At 37.2% G+C, this 21,559-nt stretch overlaps 2 protein-coding genes across 6 annotated transcripts in view; both read left to right on the top strand.

The window, feature by feature from the left end:
- Positions 1–120: 120 nt before the first annotated feature.
- Positions 121–19,345, top strand: slc2a8 (solute carrier family 2 member 8). Its single transcript, XM_035948563.2, has 10 exons — positions 121–451; positions 2,102–2,264; positions 4,118–4,324; positions 5,665–5,764; positions 7,590–7,801; positions 7,878–8,027; positions 14,749–14,857; positions 14,932–15,054; positions 16,579–16,724; positions 16,796–19,345. Exons 1-10 carry the CDS (start codon positions 357–359, stop codon positions 16,940–16,942), a joined length of 1,452 nt encoding a protein of 483 aa, XP_035804456.2. The 5' UTR covers positions 121–356; the 3' UTR covers positions 16,943–19,345.
- Positions 19,346–21,186: 1,841 nt separating this feature from the next.
- Positions 21,187–21,559, top strand: part of LOC111569097 (GTPase IMAP family member 8-like) — a 15,652-nt gene continuing 15,279 nt past the window's right edge. For all 5 annotated transcript variants that reach the window (XM_035948568.2, XM_035948567.2, XM_023271063.3 and 2 more), the window contains exon 1: positions 21,187–21,344. The gene's annotated coding sequence lies outside the window, so the exon portion shown is untranslated. The remainder of the gene's footprint in view (positions 21,345–21,559) is intronic.

Genomic DNA, 21,559 nt, shown 5'->3' with positions numbered 1-21,559 from the left:
GTCTCCTCTTCTTAAAAAAAACAAAAAACAAGGATCCTCCTGGTGCGGTGCTGAAACTCGCAGGCTTTTATTGTGAAAAGCCCACGCCAAACAGGAAGCGTGGGGCACACACGACGATCAGCTGACTGGAATGTTGACAAAGCAAGTCGTCGCTGCCGGTGGACGAAGAGAGAAGCTTGGAGCTCCGGAGATGTTTCTGGTTCTGTAGGTTTCTGCTTTTATTCTCCGGTGGAGCTGCTCGGTTCGTCCGACAGCAGCTTTTATTGTGACGGTTTCTTCCGGTCTGATGTGAGACCTGGACCCTGAGGAACCCCGAAGAACCCCGAAGAACCCTGAGGAACCCTCCAGCTACCAGAATGGACCTCCAGGAGGAGAGGAGGAGGCTGCTGGACCCGGAGGACCGAGAAGAAGATCCGACTGGACTCATGTCTGAGCAGGAGGCTTATATGAGGTCAGAAATACACAAATACTGCAGTACAGAGGGTACTACATGTGGAGGTACACAAATACTACTGCACACGAGGGCTCATGTACTTTATGGAGAGCAAAGTTGGCAAAAAAATGGAATATTCTGAATATTATGAAACAAAGTGTTTTTACTGAGCAGAAATATAGGAAAAGACTTAAAATACTGCATTTTATCCAGTACAAGTAGTACTAAAATACCCATTAGGATAATATGGGATGTCATTGGCACACCAATATATCAAATGCTGTGATATTTAAGGCTTTTTAAGCAACTGTTCATGAACAACATGAGAAAATGTTGAATTAAGAGGACATTCAAATATTAAAAAGTAGATGTTTGTGGGGTGAAACGTCAAAACAACAAACAACTTGTAATAATGTGGAACAGTGAAGGTGTTTGTCTGTGTAGTTTCTCATTCATCCAGGTCATGGTTATCCAAAGTTGTTTAAATCAATCCAAGTGGACTTTAAGAAGGTTCCTTGAAGACGTTTCACCTCTCATCCAAGAGGTTTCTTCAGTTCTGGTGGTGGTTGATGTTGCCTCAGCTTATAACCCCTGTGAGGTGTGGTCAGTGTTATTCACATTCTGACGACCATTGCCAAGGCCCACCTGGCTCCTCAACGATGGTCGTTGGGAGCCAGGGAGTGACACAAAGGGGGTCGTTGAAATGCGAGTTTCACCGAGCCCTCGTATGCTAATGGTGGTTGTTAGCATGAGTCACCTCACCTGAGTCATTCTGCTGAGTAGTTCTTTTGGAACTACTCAGCAGTTTAAACTGTTTATATCACCTAAAACACTACTTTTTGTCCAAGAACATATTGTGTTAGGAGTTTGGCATATTCAAATGGAACTGTAAACAACAAAAATGAATATAATCCAACAAGGAAATTATGGTTTAACAGGTTTATTTCACCTAAATACGACTTTCTGTGCAAGTACTTATGATATTAAAGTATTTTTCCCAACCAAATATTACTTTCTGACTGACAAGTTATGGTTTCAAAGTGCAGTCCAATGAAGATACTGCTTTCAATCCAAGTACATCCAGTACTGGTTTATTTTTACTCAAATAGCGTGTTCTAACTAACAAGTTATAGTATTTAAGATATTTTTTTCCATCCAAAATGCATCTTTCTTTTCAAGCACATATAGTTTTAAGGTTTATTACATCCACATCTGACTTTCTAACAAACAATTTCCAGTTTTAATCTATGATTCTCTGTTTTAAATCAGTTCAGTTTTATTTCTATAACTACGATTCACAGCGTCAGTCATCTTGAGGCACGTCGCATCATAAAGTTTACAAAATTATAGTGACAAACCCAACAAATCCCCACATTTCTTTTGGATTCCCAGTAAGAAACCTTCAGCAGAACCAGGCTGTGGGAAGGCAGCTGTCTGCCTCGATCAGTCGGGACGAGGATGAAGTGGAGAAAACATCACGGCAGATAGAAAACAGGAAAATAATGAACATTTTATGAAGAAATAAGTCACAAATATACATGTGTGATGATACATACTCCAGCAATTCCTCTTAATGTCAGTTTCTTCGCTGACGACTTTGCTGTGTTTATCGAAGAAGTTGACATTCCTCTAAATGTGGCTCTGCTCTATTTCCCTTTAACTCCACAGTAAAGTGAAGAACAAGAACCTGTATTTGGCCTCGTTCGTGTCGGTTCTGGGTCCGATGAGCTTCGGCTTCGTATTAGGTTACAGCTCTCCGGCCATCCCAGAACTCTCCAGCATCGACGACCCTCGGCTCAGGCTGGATGACGTCCAGGCCTCCTGGTTCGGGGTAAGACTTGATTTGATCTTGCAGAATTTGTGTGTGTTCGACAGTTTTACATCATCACATGTCGTCTAAAAATATCCTCTTGGGTTCACCAGAGGTCAAAGCGAGATTCTATAATCAGGAACTGAGCTTTCAAAGTGACACAAGTTGTTTTTCCTGCATAGAGGAAGTTTTGGCTTCATCAAAGGAAATTAAACAGCAGCTGAATAATAAAAATTGAGACTAAACACTGCAATTCAGTTAGTTAACTAGTTTTCTTACTTGTTGTTTCCTTTATACAAATTTAATAAACATTTTTGTTTATCAGATGGTCAGAAACAACAAATAAATGCAGTTAAATTAATAGCACTGAACTCCTTTATACAGACAGATTATATTTACTGCAGCGTGTAGTCATCCACCAAAATCCAGGAAGTCAAATTCAAATAAAATTAAAGATCTGCATGAATTTAAACCGTGAATACTGATATGTTAAGATAAGCAGAATGGGACTGACAGTGTGTTTGCACCTCAGACTGAAAGATGAAACAGTGTGAGTCAATAACATACTAATGTGCACTTTACACATGCAGATTCACCACTTTTTAAAACCTTCTTATTGCTTTATGGACACTTCTAAGTGAATGATAAAGTGCATTAAGTTCACACTCAAAGTACAGTAAGATGATGTGGTAAAAAGAGTGTATTTTAATTTAACTGATCCACACTGAATCATCAGTATAAAATCTAGACAGCTGAGTTAAAATCTAATTCGACTAGAATAAATAAAAAAATAAGATTTAAGAAAAAATAGTGGTTCCAGATTGAACTCATCTTTATTTTGTATCCCTGATCTTGTTCCAGTTTTCATCCTTTTTTGTCTCGTTTGTTCAAATTTTCTTTCCATAAATTTTAATTTTATTTGACAAATGATTTTACACAATAATTAAATAATAAACCCACTAATAATAAATTAACAAATTAAAATTAAGAAAATAGTTACAGTCCTTTTAGTTGATATTAGTTGCCCCAATGTTTTAGTAATTTATATATTTTTTATTTTAGTGTTTGACATTGCAAGTTGTTATCCTGTTTTCTCTCGTTTATTAATATTTTATATTTAATTAATTTTATACAAGTAATTTTACAATTTTTATCCTCTTTTTGTCTATAAAAATAAATAAATAAATAATAAAATAATAACTAAATAAAGCTTAAAATTATGTAATAAGATGATGAAAAACACAAAAAAATGTGTAAGATTTAAGATAATATTTAAGAAAATAGTTACAGTTGTTTTAGTTGATCCTAGTGCCTCCAATATTTTTGTATTTTACATTTATTTTATTTTATTTTGCAAATACTTTTAAACATTTTATCCTGTTATTTGTCTTGCTCTTTATTAATTTAAATACATTTTTACTTATACTTTACATATGATTTTACACAATAATTAAATAATAAAACCACTAGTAATAAATTAAGAAATTGAGATTGAAAAAAAAATAACACTCCTGTTTTATTTTATGTTACAAATTTTAGTGTTTTCTCTTGTTTCTTATTATTTTACATTTATTTTATTATATTTTACAAATGATTTTACACATTTTTATCCTGCTATCTGTCTTTAAAAATGAATAAATAATACAAAAATAACTAAATGAAGCTTAAAGTTATGTAATTAAATAATAAAACCACTAAGAATGAATAGAACTACTATGAATAGAACTACTATCTATTTCAACTATTTCATTGCAGATGGTGATAATTTATCATTCTAGTTGTTGTTTCTGGATAAATTGGAGCAGTAAAATTAGTGGAGTACGGTGTAAATGATGAATAAAAGTGTGAGATTGTTTTTTTCTCTTGCTCTTCAGTCCATCGTGACGGTGGGGGCGGCGCTCGGCGGCCTGCTGGGCGGCTGGTTGGTGGAGAAGATCGGCAGGAAGCTCAGCCTGATGTTCTGCTCGCTGCCCTTCGTCTTCGGCTTCACCATCATCATCGCGGCGCAGAACGTCTGGATGCTTCACGTCGGCCGGGTTCTGACGGGCGTCGCCAGCGGAATCACATCGTTGGTCGTCCCGGTAACGAGCATCCGTTGTTCTAAAAGTCTACGGCCAATAAACACACAGTAAACACACAAATTAAACATTTAAGACTTCAAAAAGTTAGTTGAAAGCACCGATGTCTGATTCCTCTGAGTCTGACCAATAATCACATCCCTTCACTCGTTTATTTGTGGTGTTTTTAGAGGAAAATTGACGTGTTTTTAAATGTTTTCTATTAGAAGTGCAGCTATTCATTGATTTTGATCATCAGTTAATCAGTATGTGTTTTTTTAAGAACGAAAAGTGTAAATTCTCTGTAGTCTGTGGAGACAAAACAACACAAAAAAGATACAAAATGACAGAACCGAGACACAAACTGGACACAAAACAAGAAAGGCGAAGAGTGAAACAACAAAACAAGACACAAAACAGCTAAAATGAGACACAAAGTCAGAAAAACGAGACACAAAACAAGAAACAAAAGACAAAACAACTAGAAGTTGTCAACAAGTTGATGGAGATACATTCAGCATGGTGAAACATCTTTCTACTGATGATGAGCAGAGTAGAGAGGAAAAGACTGGAGAGGCTGGAAACATGGAAATGGTTCAATATCTGTAGTATGTGGAGACAAAACGAACACAAAAAGACACTAAACTACAAAAATGAGACACAAAATGACAGAACCGAGACACAAACTGGACACAAAACAACAAAAACAAGACAAAAACGACCAAAAACAGACGCAAAAGATGACCTGAAACATACTGGATGGATCAAATAAATGCAGCTCGGCTCAGAATCAGTGAACAGAGGAGCAAGTTGTTGGAGATACATTCAGCATGGAGAAACATCTTTCTACTGATGATGAGCAGAGTAGAGAGGGAACATGGAAATAGATAAAGATCTGTAGTATGTGGAGACAAAACAACACAAAAGAGACATGAAAAGACAGAACCAAGACACAAAATGACACAAACGAGGTGCAAAATGACAGAAACAAGACAAGATTTTTTAGAAAAGACAAGAAAAAAGCAGAAAAATGCCTCAAACGACATAAAACTTGTCAAAAATGAGACACAAAGTGACTATAAAGAGGAAAAAGTGTCCCAGATGTGCAACAAATTTAGACAAAAACGAGACACAAACAGTGAAAAATGAACCATAGTGAAGAAAAATGTTACAGGAGCAAAGAAACAGCTAAAAAGACCCCATTTTGGATGCTAGTAACTGGGATTCTAATCAGTTTTTTCACTCTTTTCAAGCAGAATTAAATTATTGATGAGTTCTTTTATTAGATTAATTGTTTGGCTTCATTTTAGGTTTGTTCTAGGGATTATTTTGGTGTAATTTCATGTTTTTCTCTCTGCACGCAGCTTTATATTTCTGAAATGGCACATGAGCGAGTCCGAGGGTTGCTGGGCTCCTGTGTGCAGCTCATGGTGGTGCTCGGCATCATGGGAGTTTACCTGGCAGGTACATGACGTTTTTTTCTTTTACGGCGTCCTAAAATGCTCGTTTAGTGATGTTTAGTGGTCCAGATGTGTTTTTCAGTTTACAAGCTGTGAATCATTGAGAGTTTTCCGTGACGTAACTCTTTATCTCACAGTTTTTGTGAGCGTTTGCTTCCAGACTCTGTCTGAAGAGTTCACTCTGAGGTTACTGAACTGCTTTAAAGCTACCGTGAGGTGCAGAGAATTGGCCATCATGTGATGTGATCAGACTTTCTGCTGCATCTTCGTCGCTAATCTCGTTAGCTGCATGCTGCTCGGGTTTCCACGATAAGAGCTGGTTTGTTTGCTTGTTGTTTGAATTGTGTCAAAGGTCTGCAAAAGGCTGTGAATTAGAGAGAAATCAGGTTTAAACGACTCCAGCTGCAGATACAGAACTTTGTTGATGCCGCAGCAGCTGAGCGGCAGGTTTAGTGCAGAACTGCATTTTCTTTTTATGAGACATGAAACAACAACAATCGAGACACAAAATAGTACCTGGAGTCTCTTTTTCCAGAGTTGGTAACATCTGAGGGACTCCAAGTTGTCATTTCAAACAGTTTTCAAGCAATTTTGGACATTTTTTGAGTTATTTTGTATGATTGTTGAGTCAGTTTTGGTAATTTTATGGTACTTTTGAAAAAAATGAGATAAAGTGACAAACGAGGTGCAAATTGACAGAAACAAGAAAAGATTTTTTTAGAAGACAGAAAAAAGTCCAAAAAATGCCTCAAATTACACACAACTTGTTAAAAATGAGACACAGTGACTGTAAAGAAGAAAAAGTGTCCCAGATGTGTAACAAAGTGAGAAAAATGAGACAGTGAAAAATGAATCACAGTGAGGAAAATGTTGCAGGAGCAAAGAAACGGCTAAAAAGACACAATTTTTTCAAGCAATTCTGACCAGTTTTTGAGTTATTTTGGACGATTGTTTAGTCAGTTTTGGTAATTTTATGGCACTTTTGACAAGTTTCAAATCATTTTGGACAATTTTAGACTGAGAGTAATAAAAACAAATGCAGCATGGCTCAGAAACAGTGAACAGAGGAGCAAGTTGTTGGAAATACATTCAGCATGGAGAAACATCTTTCTACTGAGGATGAACAGGGTAGAGAGGAAAAGTCTGGAGAGGAAACATGGAAATAGTTAAATATCTGTAGTATGTGGAGACAAAACCACCACAAAATGGCACCAACAAGACATATAATGACAAAAACAAGACATCAAATGGCCCAAACAACACACAACTTGTCAAAAATTAGACATAAAGGGACCATAAAGAGGCAAAAAAAAGTGTCCCTGATGCATAAAATGGCCAACACTAGACCAAAATTTGACAAAATATTAGACAAAACAGCAAAATTGGACAAAAGAAATCAAACAAAATGACAAAAAGAAGACACAAAAGATGCAAAATGATGACAAGAGAGACTGAGACAAAAAAAATCAACCTACTGCATGTGAACCTACTGAATTTGTTTAAAAGAACTCAAAAATTACTTAGAATAGCTAAAATGAAAATGTCCAAAATAACTCGAAGTGTGCGTAAAATGAAAATGTGTGACTAGTGTAGTAGTAGTAGTACTAGTAGTAGTAATAGTACTATTATTCCAGGTTTATTTATGGACTGGCACTGGCTGGCCATCCTTAGTAGTAGTAGTGGTAGTAGTAGTAGTGGTAGTAGTAATAGTAGTAGTAGTAGTAGTAATAGTACTACTAGTCCAGGTTTATTTGTGGACTGGCGCTGGCTGGCCATCTGCAGTAGTAGTAGTAGTAGTAGTATTAGTAGTAATAGTAGTATAATTCCAGGTCTGTTTGTGGACTGGCACTGGCTGGCCATCTGCAGCTCCGTCCCTCCAACGCTGCTCGTCCTGCTGATGGTCTTCATGCCGGAGACGCCTCGGTTCCTGCTGTCTCAGGGGAAGAGGCGGGAGGCCGAGGAGGCGCTGAGGTTCCTGCGAGGCCCCGAGGCCCCTGTGGAGTGGGAATGCGCTCGCATCGAGGAGGCCTGCGACGAACAGGTGAGCGGAGCGACGCCTGAGTCCCGCGTCTTTAAGGAGTCGTCTTAAATGTGGACGTGTTTCTACTTCCTGTCAGGGCTCCAGCTTCCAGATGTCCGACCTGAAGGACCCTGGAGTCTACAAGCCGCTGATGATCGCCATCTCACTGATGATCTTCCAGCAGATGACGGGGATCAACGCCATCATGTTCTACGCCGAGAACATCTTTGAGCAGGCACATTTCAAGGTAATAGTACTAATACTACTAATGTTAATACTACTAGTACTGGACTTTATACTCTCATTTATACTTTGAAGTAGTATTAGTAGTATTCTAAAGTATTTTCTGCCTCCAGGAGAGCGACCTGGCCTCGGTCATCGTGTAGTATTAGTAGTAGTATTAGTAGTATTCTGAAGTATTTTCTCCTCCAGGAGAGCGACCTGGCCTCGGTCATCATGTAGTAGTATTAGTAGTAGTATTAGTAGTATTCTAAAGTATCTTCTGCCTCCAGGAGAGCGACCTGGCCTCAGTCATCGTGTATTAGTAGTAGGATTAGCAGTATTCTGAAGTATTTTCTCCTCTAGGAGAGCGACCTGGCCTCGGTCATCATGTAGTAGTATTAGTAGTAGTATTAGTAGTATTCTAAAGTATTTTATGCCTCCAGGAGAGCGACCTGGCCTTGGCCATTGTGTAGTATTAGAAGTAGTAGTATTAATAGTACTCTGAAGTATTTTATGCCTCCAGGAGAGCGACCTGGCCTTGGTCATCGTGTAGTAGTATTAGTAGTAGTATTAGTAGTATTCTGAAGTATTTTCTCCTCTAGGAGAGCGACCTGGTCTCAGTCATTGTGTAGTATTAGCAGTAGTAGTATTAGTAGTATTCTGAAGTATATTTCCTCCAGGAGATACAGTAAGATTGTTATTCATGTCGGCGGTAATGACACCCGGTTACGCCAATCGGAGGTCACCAAAGTTAGTGTGGCATCGGTGTGTAACTTTGCCAAAACCATGTCGGACTCCGTAGTTTTCTCTGGACCCCTGCCTGATCTGACAAGCGATGACATGTTTAGCCGTATGGCATCGTTTCGCCGCTGGTCGTCTACGTGGTGTACTGCAAACGACGTTGGCTTTATAGACAATTGGAGCTCTTTCTGGGGAAAACCTGGTCTGATTAGGAGAGACGGCATCCATCCCACTTTGGCTGGTGCAGCTCTCATTTCTAGAAATATGGCTGATTTTATTAGAACTCCTAAAGCATGACAACCCAGAGTTCAGACCAGGATGCAGAGTTGTAGTCTTCCACACCTCTCTGCAGTTTCCTCTCAGCTGTCACCCTCCAGTAATTCAGTTAGCTTTATTGAGACTGTGTCTGTCCCCCGACCACCAAAATTCAATAAATTAAGCAAATCAAAAATAAACAAAAGACATAGTAACCATAAAAATCTAATTAAAATTAATACCACTATTTCAACTGAGCGAAGAAACAGGACAATTAAATGTGGTCTGTTAAATATTAGATCTCTCTCGTCTAAATCTCTGTTAGTAAATGATTTGATAACTGATAACCAGATTGATTTGTTCTGTTTGACTGAAACCTGGTTGCAGCAGGAAGAATATGTTAGTCTAAATGAATCAACTCCTACTAGTCATACTAACTGTCATGTTCCTCGAATCACAGGCAGAGGAGGAGGAGTGGCAGCAATTTACCTCTCTAGCTTAAAAATGAACCAGAGACCTAAACCTAGTTACAGTTCATTTGAAAATCTTACTCTCAGTCTCTCTCATCCAGATTTAAAAGCTCAGAAACCAGTTTTATTTGTTGTTGTATATCGTCCTCCTGCTCCTTACTCTGAGTTTTTATCTCAATTCTCAGACTTTTTATCTGATTTAGTGCTCAGCTCAGATAAAGTCATTATTGTGGGTGACTTCAACATTCATGTTGACGTGGACAGTGACAGCCTTACGACTGCTTTTAATTCAATATTAGACTCAATTGGGTTTTCTCAACATGTAAATAAACCAACTCATAGTTTTAATCATACCCTTGACCTCGTTCTGACTTATGGCATAGAAATCAAACAGTTAACAGTATTTCCCCGGAACCCTCTTCTTTCTGACCATTTTATGATAACATTTCAATTTACAACAATAGATTGTATAGGAGTTAAGAATAAATATCATTACAGTAGATGTCTGTCTCACAATTCGGTGACTAAATTTAAGGAAATAATACCCTCTCTATTTAGTCCAGCACCACTTACTGATATAATGGAAGGGAAATATTATAATTTTACCCCCACAGAAGTGGATTATATTGTTAATAATGCTGTAGCCTCACTGCGTACAACACTTGATAGTGTTGCACCTGTAAAAAAGAAAGTTCTATCTCAGAGAGGACCTGCTCCTTGGTATAATTCCCAGCTGCGGACTTTAAAGCAGGCATCCCGAAAGCTGGAAAGGAAGTGGTATTCCACTAATTTAGAGGAAGTTTATGTAGCTTGGAAAAATAGTCTAGTAATTTATAAAAAAGCTCTTCGTAATGCCAGGACAACATATTATTCATCTTTAATAGAGGAAAACAAGAACAACCCCAGGTTTCTTTTCAGCACTGTAGCCAGGCTGACAAAGAGTCAGAGCTCTGTTGAACCTTGTATTCCTTTAGCTTTGAGCAGTAACAACTTCATGAGCTTCTTTACAAATAAAATTATTACGATTAGAGAAAAAATTAATCTGGCCCTTCCTGCAAATGTCACAGATGTATCATCGAGTACAGATACTTTAGAATTGGCTGTAAGACCAGATGGATATTTAGAATTTTTCACCCCCATACATCTCTCTGAACTCATTTCAATAGTTTCTACATCCAAACCATCAACATGTCTTTTAGATCCTATCCCAACTAGACTGTTCAAGGAGGCTTTACCTTTAATTAATTCCTCAATGTTAGATCTGATTAATCTCTCTCTAGTAACAGGTTATGTACCACAGGCTTTTAAGGTTGCTGTAATCAAACCTTTACTTAAAAAGCCCACTCTAGATCCAGATGTTTTAGCCAACTATAGACCAATTTCCAACCTCCCATTTCTCTCCAAAATTCTGGAAAGAACAGTTGCAAATCAATTATGTGAACATTTACAAAGGAATAGCTTGTTTGAAGAGTTTCAGTCAGGCTTCAGAGTGCATCATAGCACAGAAACAGCTCTGGTGAAAGTTACTAATGACCTTCTCATAGCGTCAGATAATGGACTGGTCTCTATACTTATTTTATTGGACCTTAGTGCAGCATTCGATACAATCGACCACAAACTTTTATTACAGCGACTAGAACATTCTATTGGCATTAAAGGGACAGCACTGGACTGGTTTAAATCCTACTTATCAGACAGGTTCCAGTTTGTGCATGTCAACAATGACTCTTCTGAGCATACTAGGGTTAATCATGGAGTTCCTCAGGGTTCTGTCTTAGGACCAATACTGTTCACACTATACATGCTTCCCTTAGGCAACATTATTAGGAAGCACTGTATTAATTTCCATTGTTATGCTGACGACACTCAATTGTATTTATCTATGAAGCCAAATGAAACTAATCAGCTAGCTAGACTGCAAGATTGTCTTAAGGACATAAAGACCTGGATGACCTATAATTTCTTACTACTAAATTCAGACAAGACTGAAGTCATTGTATTTGGCCCCAAACATCTTAGAGAATTGCTTTCAAAGCATATAGTTACTCTGGATGACATTACATTGGCCTCCAGTACTACTGTGAGGAACCTCGGCGTTATCTTTGACCAGGACATGTCCTTTAACTCGCACATAAAACAAATCTGTAGGACTTCCTTTTTCCACCTGAGAAATATTGTGAAAATCAGGAACATCCTGTCTCAGAGTGATGCAGAAAAACTAGTCCATGCATTTGTTACTTCTAGGCTTGACTACTGTAATTCCTTATTATCACGTTGTCCCAATAGCTCTCTGAAATATCTACAGCTGATCCAAAACGCTGCAGCCAGAGTACTGACGGGAGTTAGCAAGAGAGATCATATTTCTCCTATGTTGGATTCTCTTCATTGGCTTCCTGTTAAATCTAGAATAGAATTCAAAATCCTTCTTCTGACATATAAAGCTCTTAACAACCAATCTCCATCATATCTTAAAGACCTGATAGTACCATATTATCCTAGCAGAACTCTTCGCTCTCAGACTGCAGGCTTACTTGTTGTTCCTAGAATCTCTAAAAGTAGAATGGGAGGCAGAGCCTTCAGTTATCAGGCACCTCTCCTGTGGAACCAGCTCCCAGTTTGGGTTCGGGAGGCGGACACCCTCTCTATTTTTAAGACCAGGCTTAAAACCTTCCTTTTCGACAAAGCTTATAGTTAGGGCTGACTGGGGGACCCTGACGGGGTATGCTGGTGTTTTCATTTGCACAACTGACTTCCCCTCTTGACGTCCCTTTAGTTTGCCCCTAGTTATGCTGCTATAGGCCTAGGCTGCTGGGGAACCTCTCTTGATGCACTGAGCCCTTCTCTAACTACCTATGTATTTACTATATATACCATTATTGCATTACATTCACTCTGTTTCTTTCTGTGTCCTTTCTCCGAGTGTCCCTGGTCCCAGAGCTGGATGCTGGATGCTTCAGATGTGTGGCTGTGTTTTATGGTCCTTGTGTCCCACCCCCCCACCTCTCTATCTCTACCCCTCTATCTGTATCCCTCTATCTCTACCTCTCTACCTATACCCCTCTACTTCTATCCCTCTATCTCTACCTTTCTACCTCTTCTGTCCCTCTCAACCCGCCCGGCCAGCAGGCAGATGGGTCCCCCCACATTAGAGCCGGGTTCTGCTCGAGGTTTTTTTCCCTGTTAAAAGGGTGTTTTCCTTGCCACTGTCGCCTTTTGGCTTGCTCTGGGGGTCAGGCATATGGGTTCTGTAAAGCGTCTCGAGACAATTTGACTGTAATTGGCGCTATATAAATAAAATTGAATTGAAATTGAATTGAGAGCGACCTGGCCTCGGTCATCGTGTAGTATTAGTAGTAGTATTAGTAATATTCTGAAGTATTTTCTCCTCCAGGAGAGCGACCTGGTCTCAGTCATTGTGTAGTAGTAGTAGTAGTACTATTAGTAGTATTCTGAAGTATTTTCTCCTCTAGGAGAGCGACCTGGTCTCAGTCATTGTGTAGTATTAGCAGTAGTAGTATTAGTAGTATTCTGAAGTATTTTTCCTCCAGGAGAGTGACCTGGCCTCGGTCATTGTGTAGTATTAGTAGTAGTATTAGTAGTATTCTGAAGTATTTTCTCCTCCAGGAGAGCGACCTGGCCTCGGTCATCGTGTAGTATTAGTAGTAGTATTAGTAATATTCTGAAGTATTTTCTCCTCCAGGAGAGCGACCTGGTCTCAGTCATTGTGTAGTAGTAGTAGTAGTACTATTAGTAGTATTCTGAAGTATTTTCTCCTCTAGGAGAGCGACCTGGTCTCAGTCATTGTGTAGTATTAGCAGTAGTAGTATTAGTAGTATTCTGAAGTATTTTCTCCTCTAGGAGAGCGACCTGGCCTCGGTCATCGTGTAGTATTAGTAGTAGTATTAGTAATATTCTGAAGTATTTTCTCCTCCAGGAGAGCGACCTGGTCTCAGTCATTGTGTAGTAGTAGTAGTAGTACTATTAGTAGTATTCTGAAGTATTTTCTCCTCCAGGAGAGCGACCTGGCCTCGGTCATCGTGTAGTATTAGTAGTAGTATTAGTAGTATTCTGAAGTATTTTCTCCTCCAGGAGAGCGACCTGGCCTCGGTCATCGTGTAGTATTAGTAGTAGTATTAGTAGTATTCTGAAGTATTTCTCCTCCAGGAAAGCGACCTGGTCTCAGTCATCGTGTAGTAGTATTAGTAGTAGTATTAGTAGTATTTTGAAGTATTTTCTCCTCCAGGAGAGCGACCTGGCCTCGGTCATCGTGTAGTATTAGTAGTAGTATTAGTAGTATTCTGAAGTATTTTCTCCTCCAGGAGAGCGACCTGGTCTCAGTCATCGTGTAGTATTAGTAGTAGTATTAGTAGTATTCTGAAGTATTTTCTCCTCCAGGAGAGCGACCTGGCCTCGGTCATCGTGTAGTATTAGTAGTAGTATTAGTAGTATTCTGAAGTATTTTCTCCTCCAGGAGAGCGACCTGGCCTCGGTCATCGTGTAGTATTAGTAGTATTCTGAAGTATTTTCTCCTCCAGGAGAGCGACCTGGCCTCGGTCATTGTGTAGTATTAGTAGTAGTATTCTGAAGTATTTTCTCCTCCAGGAGAGCGACCTGGCCTCGGTCATCGTGTAGTATTAGTAGTAGTATTAGTAGTATTCTGAAGTATTTTCTCCTCCAGGAGAGCGACCTGGTCTCAGTCATTGTGTAGTAGTATTAGTAGTAGTATTAGTAGTATTCTGAAGTATTTTCTCCTCCAGGAGAGCGACCTGGCCTCGGTCATTGTGTAGTATTAGTAGTAGTATTCTGAAGTATTTTCTCCTCCAGGAGAGCGACCTGGCCTCGGTCATCGTGTAGTATTAGTAGTAGTATTAGTAGTATTCTGAAGTATTTTCTCCTCCAGGAGAGCGACCTGGTCTCAGTCATTGTGTAGTAGTATTAGTAGTATTCTAAAGTATCTTCTCCTCCAGGAGAGCGACCTGGTCTCAGTCATTGTGTAGTACTATTAGTAGTAGTATTAGTAGTATTCTAAAGTATTTTCTCCTCCAGGAGAGCGACCTGGCCTCGGTCATCGTGTAGTATTAGTAGTAGTATTAGTAGTATTCTGAAGTATTTTCTCCTCCAGGAGAGCGACCTGGTCTCAGTCATCATGTAGTAGTATTAGTAGTAGTATTAGTAGTATTCTGAAGTATTTTCTCCTCCAGGAGAGCAACCTGGTCTCAGTCATCATGTAGTAGTATTAGTAGTAGTATTAGTAGTATTCTAAAGTATTTTCTCCTCCAGGAGAGCGATCTGGCCTCGGTCATCGTGGGTCTCATCCAGGTCGTCTTCACGGCCGTCGCTGCTCTCATCATGGACAAAGCTGGAAGGAAAGTCCTGCTGATCATCTCAGGTGTTTATCTGGGTTCAGATCTCTGTAGTTTCCTGTTTCATGTCAAAGTTTCCTAACCTCATTTAATCGTCTAGGCGTTGCCATGGCGATCAGCACCACAGCTTTCGGGGTTTATTTCTACCTGATGTCCGAAAAGACTGAAGCTCAGGGCGACCTGTCCTGGTTAGCTCTGGCCAGCACGGCCGTCTTCATCGCAGGTCGGTCATCTCAGCTCACATTTACCCAAACACTGTCCAAAATCACAAACTTTCCTGTTTTCCTGTAAAAAGAAACAGCAAACTTGTCCAAAATGAGTCAGTATGTGTCCTGTGAGAAATAGTTGTCCAAAACGACTTGAAACTTGTCCAGAATTACAGAACGACCTGTCCAGAAGTCTGAAAATCTGCTTAATCTAAGTTAGAAAACATCCAAAATGACAAAAAAAAATGTCCAAAATAACTCCAAATTTGTTTAAAAGGAGTCAAGAACTACTTTTAAAAACCTCAAATTGTCCTAAATGATTTATCAATTGTCTAAAATTGTAAAAAAAAAAAAAAAAAATGATCGTGTGGCTTTAAGGAAATTGTCCAAAATTACTTGAAACTTGTCCAAACTGACAAAAATAGTCAAAAATGATGCAAAATGTTTCAAAAATGGCCTTAAATTGTTCAAAAAATGTTTGAAATAAGTCAGAATGAGCTTAAAATTACTCACAAAATCGTCCAAAATGACCTTAATACCTAAATTATTGAAAAATGGCCTAAAATATTTTAAAAATATTCTCGGATTAATAAAGAATTGTCCAAAATAACGCAACTTTTCTCTAAAATGACTGTTTCTTCCAGGAAATTGTCCAAAATGACCAAAAAAAAGTCTGAAAATTTTTCACATATTGGTAAAAATAAATGTTTGAAAAAAAGTCAGAATGAGTCTCAAATGATTCAAAATATTTCCAAAATGACTCACACTATACTTAAAATGAGTTAGACGATGTCCAAAATGACAAAGAATGACATCAATTTTAAATGTTAAACACAGTTTCTTTAATAAAGACTCAAAATTTATCTAAAATAACTTTAAAAATTCTCAAAAATTAACCAAATTTTAGACAAATTGCCTAAAATATTTTTAAAATGTTGTTAAATTCATAAATAATTCTCCAAAATAAATTTTTCTAAAATGGACGCCTGTCTTTTAGGAAATTGACCCAAAATGACAAAAAAATTCACAGATCACCTTAAATTGTTCAAAAAATGAGTCAGAATGAGTCTAAAATGATTCAAAATATTTCCAGAATGTATTAGAAATTGCTCAAATTATTCAAAATTTTCCTGAAATGACTTGAAACTTGTATAAAATTACAAAATAAAAGTCCAAAATGAAATTTTCCTAAATGCCCAATTAAATCAAAGTTTGTTTTAATAAAGACTCAAAAATTGTCCAAAATTACCTAAATACTTAAATTAGTGAAAATTTGCCTGAAATATTTTGAAAAATATTCTTAGATTAATAAAAAATTGTCCAAAATAACTTAGAGTTTCTCTAAAATGACCATTTCTTTCAAGAAATTGTTCAAAATGGCAAAAAAAAAAGTATTATATATATATATATATATAATATTTCACAAATTGTTCACAAAAAGGTCTGAAATAAGTCAGATTGAGTCTAAAATGAGTCTAAAATGGTTCAGAACACCACAGACTTCCTCCTCCCAACGTTTCTAACGTTTCTGCCGGTTCCAGGTTTCGCTCTAGGCTGGGGTCCGATCCCGTGGCTCATCATGTCGGAGGTTTTCCCGGTGAAGGTCCGAGGCTTCGCCAGCGCCGTCTGCGTCCTCACCAACTGGAGCATGGCCTTCATCGTCACCAAGACCTTCCAGGACATGATGGTGAGTTCTGGACGGGAAGCTCAGGTGAAGTCCGGCTCAGGCAGATATTCACTCCTCTCCTCGTCTTCCAGAACCTCCTGACCAGCGCCGGAACCTTCTGGCTGTTCGCCTCCTTCTGCACGGCCAACATCGTCTTCACCGCCGTCTTCGTCCCGGAGACCAAGGGGAAGACGCTGGAGCAGATCGAGGCTACGTTCAGGGGCACGTCGGGTCCATGAGGACGCCGAGAAACTCCCGTTTATAAACTGGCTGGACCTCCGAGGACGTCGTGAGGGTTTTTAAAACCTTTTTAATCCAACGGTTTAGTTCCACGGTTCTGGAAACTAAAGCGGATCGGCAAGAGGTCCAATCTGAGGACGGAGGACTGTCGTTCAGTTTGGTGCTTTGTCCTTCCAAATGACTCAAAATGTGACAAAAGTGACTCACAGTTTGTCCTACATGACAAAAAAATGGCTAAAATGATTTGAAAATTGTCCAAAATGACAGAAATTGTCCAAGATGATTAAAAAATCCCCTTAATCATTGAACATTCATATAAAATGACTCAAAAATTTTACAAAATACTAAAAATGTACACAGGTACACACATATATTCCTAAATTACTCAGAAAATAGTCACAATTACGGCCAATTTTTTTAAATGACTCAAATTAACTGAAAATGATCCAAAATGACTCGTAAATGATCCAAAATGACAAAAATGATCAAATATTAGTCACACATTTTACTTAAAAATTGTCCAAAATTCATCCTACAAGACAAAAATTTGTCAAAAAATGACTTACAACTTCACAAAAATGACAAAAACATGATAGATTGTCCTAAATTATTCAAAACTTATCCAGAATAACTTAAAAATTGCCAAAAAATTTGTCGTAAATTGTCCAAAATTACTTACAGATTTTCCTAAATGACACAAAAATTGTCTAGAACACTTTAAATTTTGTCTAAAATTCCTCAATAAAAATAAAAAATGCCCAAAATTTTCACTGTTACTGTTTCCTAAATTACTCAAAAATTTTCCAAAATGTAAACCAATGGCCAAAATTACTCACAAATGTTGCTAAATTAATTGAAAAGAAGTCAAAAATTACAAAAATGATCCAAAATTATTTACATATTTTCCTAAATTACCTAAAATTTGTTCACAATTACAGAAAGTTTCCATGGTTACATAAACTCTCTCCAGAATAGTTCCAAAATTTTCTAAAAAACTCAAAAATGTTTCAACATTATTCAAACATTTTCCAAAAAACAATAAAAACTTCATCCTGTGTAAAATGCATAATTAAATATAATTCATGTGTTTCTATAAAAGCCTTCAGTATCAAAAAAAAATTATCAATGCAGGAGGTCAATAAATTCACTTCTTTTCAAAAAATGAGAAACGACATGAGACAAAAGAAAAAGCCACAAAAAAATTGACAAAAAAGTTACAAAGCGACAAAAAAATAGACAACACAAATGGAAACACAAAACGACAAATAGCAAGAAACAAAACGACAAAAACATGATACAAACGACAAAAGTCAGACAAAAAAGCCAAAACAACATGAAAAAACAAGACAAAATATTACAAAAGTGAGACGCAAAACGACAAAAATGAGAAACAAAATGGCAAGAAAAGAGAAACGACATGAAACAAAAGAAAAAAGAGACAAAAAATCAGACAAAGTTACAAAGCGACAAAAAATAGACAAACGACAAAAAAAACAAAATATTACAAAAATGACACAATGACAAAAGAACAATCATCATGGTCTACAAATTGTTTTAAATTTATAGTTTTACAAATTTACAGTTAATGTCTTGTCTGTAGTTTTTACACTTTGAGGGCCGGATTGGACCCTCTGGAGGACCGGTTTTGGCCCACGGGCTGCATGTTGGACACCCCTGCTCTATAGGTTGTAAACACACCACACAGATGTGTGTTTTTTCTGTTTAAATATCTACACGTTTCTTAAACCACATAATCGAAGTTTTTGTGCCAAAATTTTTTCACTTTAATTCCCGTTTTGAAGAAGCAGGTAGAGAAGTGCAGAGACTTTATAAAAACAGAATATTTCTTGTGTTTTCAGGGCAGAAATAGAAGGAAACCCTGACTTTTATAACCAGAAGTGAATCATGATGAAGTGACTGGAGTCTGCAGTTTACAGTCATTTAACGTTTGCATCATCAGGGAAGTGAAACTAAACACAGTCTGTGACGACCAGCAGTGAGCTGTACAGAATAAATGTGTGTTTTCTAATGTTTTTTAGTCTTTTTTTCTTACAGGAAACGTTGAGATCATCAAGATACTTGACTTTAAACTCAATAAGTGATGAAAACTGAACACTTTGCTTATCTTTCTTTTCAATTTGTACGATTTTCAGGGTTTTTTTCACTTCTCTCTGCGGGAATAAAAAACTCAGGGGTTTTTTTTGTTTTTTTTTTTAAAGATCAATGAAGCTATGAAACAACTCTTCAAACCCTATTTCTGTTGGGTGGATGTTGGTAATTTGTATATACTTTGCAGATTTACTCTAAATATAGTCTGACCAGGCTCAGACATCTCAGTTTGTCCACTGTGGATCTGAATTATATCATAAACTGTCTCTAAATAAAATCAATAATGACCGAAGGATCTTCAGTTTTATTGTTATTTAAATTACATCTTCCATGTACTGCAGAATAAATTCCAGGTGTTAAACAGCTGCATGGAGCCACCAAAGCCACTGATAACAGTTTTGACTGTAAATAACAGGTGTGTTAAAATAAAAACAACTACATCAGCATCTCTGGATGGCTGAAAAAGAAAACAGATCAAATGTTTTGTATACATCGAGTCAATTTCATTTCAAGTCTTGGTTGATAATTTAAATTTGTACTGTAACCAAAAGAAGAAGTTTTGAGGTAAGACCATGCTAATGGCTAAAGTAAGCCTCTCATTTCTTTTGAAGAACATAAACATTAAAACTTCTTCTTTACTGTTAAGAACTGACAGTCATGTGGCTAATTCTCTATTAGCTTGAACAAAAAATAAAACGGTTTCTCTGATTTGTGAAAATGTAAGAGGAGCACTTTTGAAGGAAGACGTAGCCCTGCTAATGCTAGCTCTTTGATAGATTGTGTGCATTATCATCTAATACAGTAATGTAACAGCTAACAAGCTATAAAAAATACATTATTATCTGTCTAGAAGGCTAATCGGTCAACTTTAGTTAAGCTAAGAATGTTATGCTAAGTTGTCATTCTGTAGCAATAGTTAGCCGACTGACTTTATGTTAGATTTAAAATGGTGTGCTGTATTGTCTTCTGTGGCACGAGCTAACGAGCTGACTTTATGTTAGACTGACATTGTTATGCCATATTAACTTGCTGTAGCAATAGCTAACTAGCTCAATTCATGTTGAGCTAATATATTATGCTATATTTTTCTGTAACACTAGATAGTTAGCTGGCTTTATGTCAAGCTTACACTGTTTTGCTATTATATCTCGATGTAGCACTAGGTAACTAGCTGACTTTATGTTGAATTTATAACGTACACTTATGTTAGACTTACATTGTTATGCTATATTAGCTTGCTATCGCTACAGCTATTTAGCTGACTTTATGTTACACTAATATGTTATACTATATTTCTGTAGCAGTAGCTAACTACCTGACTTTATGTTAAGCTAATTTGTTATGCTATATTATTTTTCTTAGCACTAGCTAACTTGCTGGCTTGATGTTATATTTCTAATGTATTGCTATATTATCTTTCTGTAGCTCTAGCTAATTAGCTGAGTATACGTTAAGCTAATATATTATGCTATACTATATTTCTAATGCATTAGTGTAGTAGCTGAGTTTTGGTTAAATTTGGTAATTATGTTAATACGGTGTTAATACCATATTTTCTTGCTGATGCACTATCTAGCTAGCTGACTTAATGCTAACCTTAAAATGTTATCCTGTATTAACTTGCTATAGTACAAGTGAGCTAGCTTAAATTCTTAGGTGCTACCATCGCTGCTGTAAACATCCCTGTTGATTTGAAATTAAGTTTATTCAAAATTATTTAAAATTTAAATGTCGATGACAATATAGAAAAGTTATAAGTTTTGTCCCACAGGTCCTTCAAATGATAACTGCTTAAGATTATAAATAAAAATTAAAAAGATGCACTCTGGTATGATTTAATTACCAACTAAATTAGTTCACTTGAGTGTATTTGTAGTGTACATATTACACTGATATTTAAAAAACATATTTTAAATCTATCTATCTATCTATCTATCTATCTATCTATCTATCTATCTATCTATCTATCTATCTATCTATCTATCTATCTATCTATCTACCTATCTATCTATCTATCCATCCATCCATCCATCTATCCATCTATCGTCCTTCCTTCGGAAAGGTTCGGATATTCCGGAAATGACCGAAGTTGTGCTTCGGGCTTCGTGGTCACACCTCTTCGGAAAGACTCGGGTGTACCTGAACATAAATCATTTCGACATCGCCTTTCATTCCGTTCCTGCACTGAGATGTCGCAGCAACTAAAACTAAACGTTACCGGGATAAAAGAAGCAGCGTTAATCGATCAGGAGGAATCAGATCGATGAGAAGGTGATCATTAATGATCATCAGGTGAGTTTGTTTCACGTCATTTTGCTGCTCTGCAATCAGCGGAAAACCCAGAAATTCACTCTTAAAGTCCGTCAGATTTACATTCACGGAACTTTCTGCGACTGCTCGCTGATTTTTTAGGAGTATTTAAATACTACTACTACTACTAATAATAATGATAGTAATGATGATGATGATAATAATAATAATAATAATAATAATAATAATTTTTAAAA

Source organism: Amphiprion ocellaris, chromosome 6, assembly GCF_022539595.1.
Source record: "Amphiprion ocellaris isolate individual 3 ecotype Okinawa chromosome 6, ASM2253959v1, whole genome shotgun sequence".
Classification (NCBI taxonomy): domain Eukaryota; kingdom Metazoa; phylum Chordata; class Actinopteri; family Pomacentridae; genus Amphiprion; species Amphiprion ocellaris.
This window is presented reverse-complemented; position numbering and strand designations above follow the sequence as displayed.

Excerpts from the sequence above, each read along its gene's own strand:
- slc2a8 (XM_035948563.2), top strand. The coding sequence starts at position 357 with ATGGACCTCCAGGAGGAGAGGAGGAGGCTGCTGGACCCGGAGGACCGA. Across the intron at positions 452-2,101 it reads GAGCAGGAGGCTTATATGAG|TAAAGTGAAGAACAAGAACC; the intron begins GTCAGAAATACA and ends TTAACTCCACAG. Across the intron at positions 15,055-16,578 it reads CACGGCCGTCTTCATCGCAG|GTTTCGCTCTAGGCTGGGGT; the intron begins GTCGGTCATCTC and ends TGCCGGTTCCAG.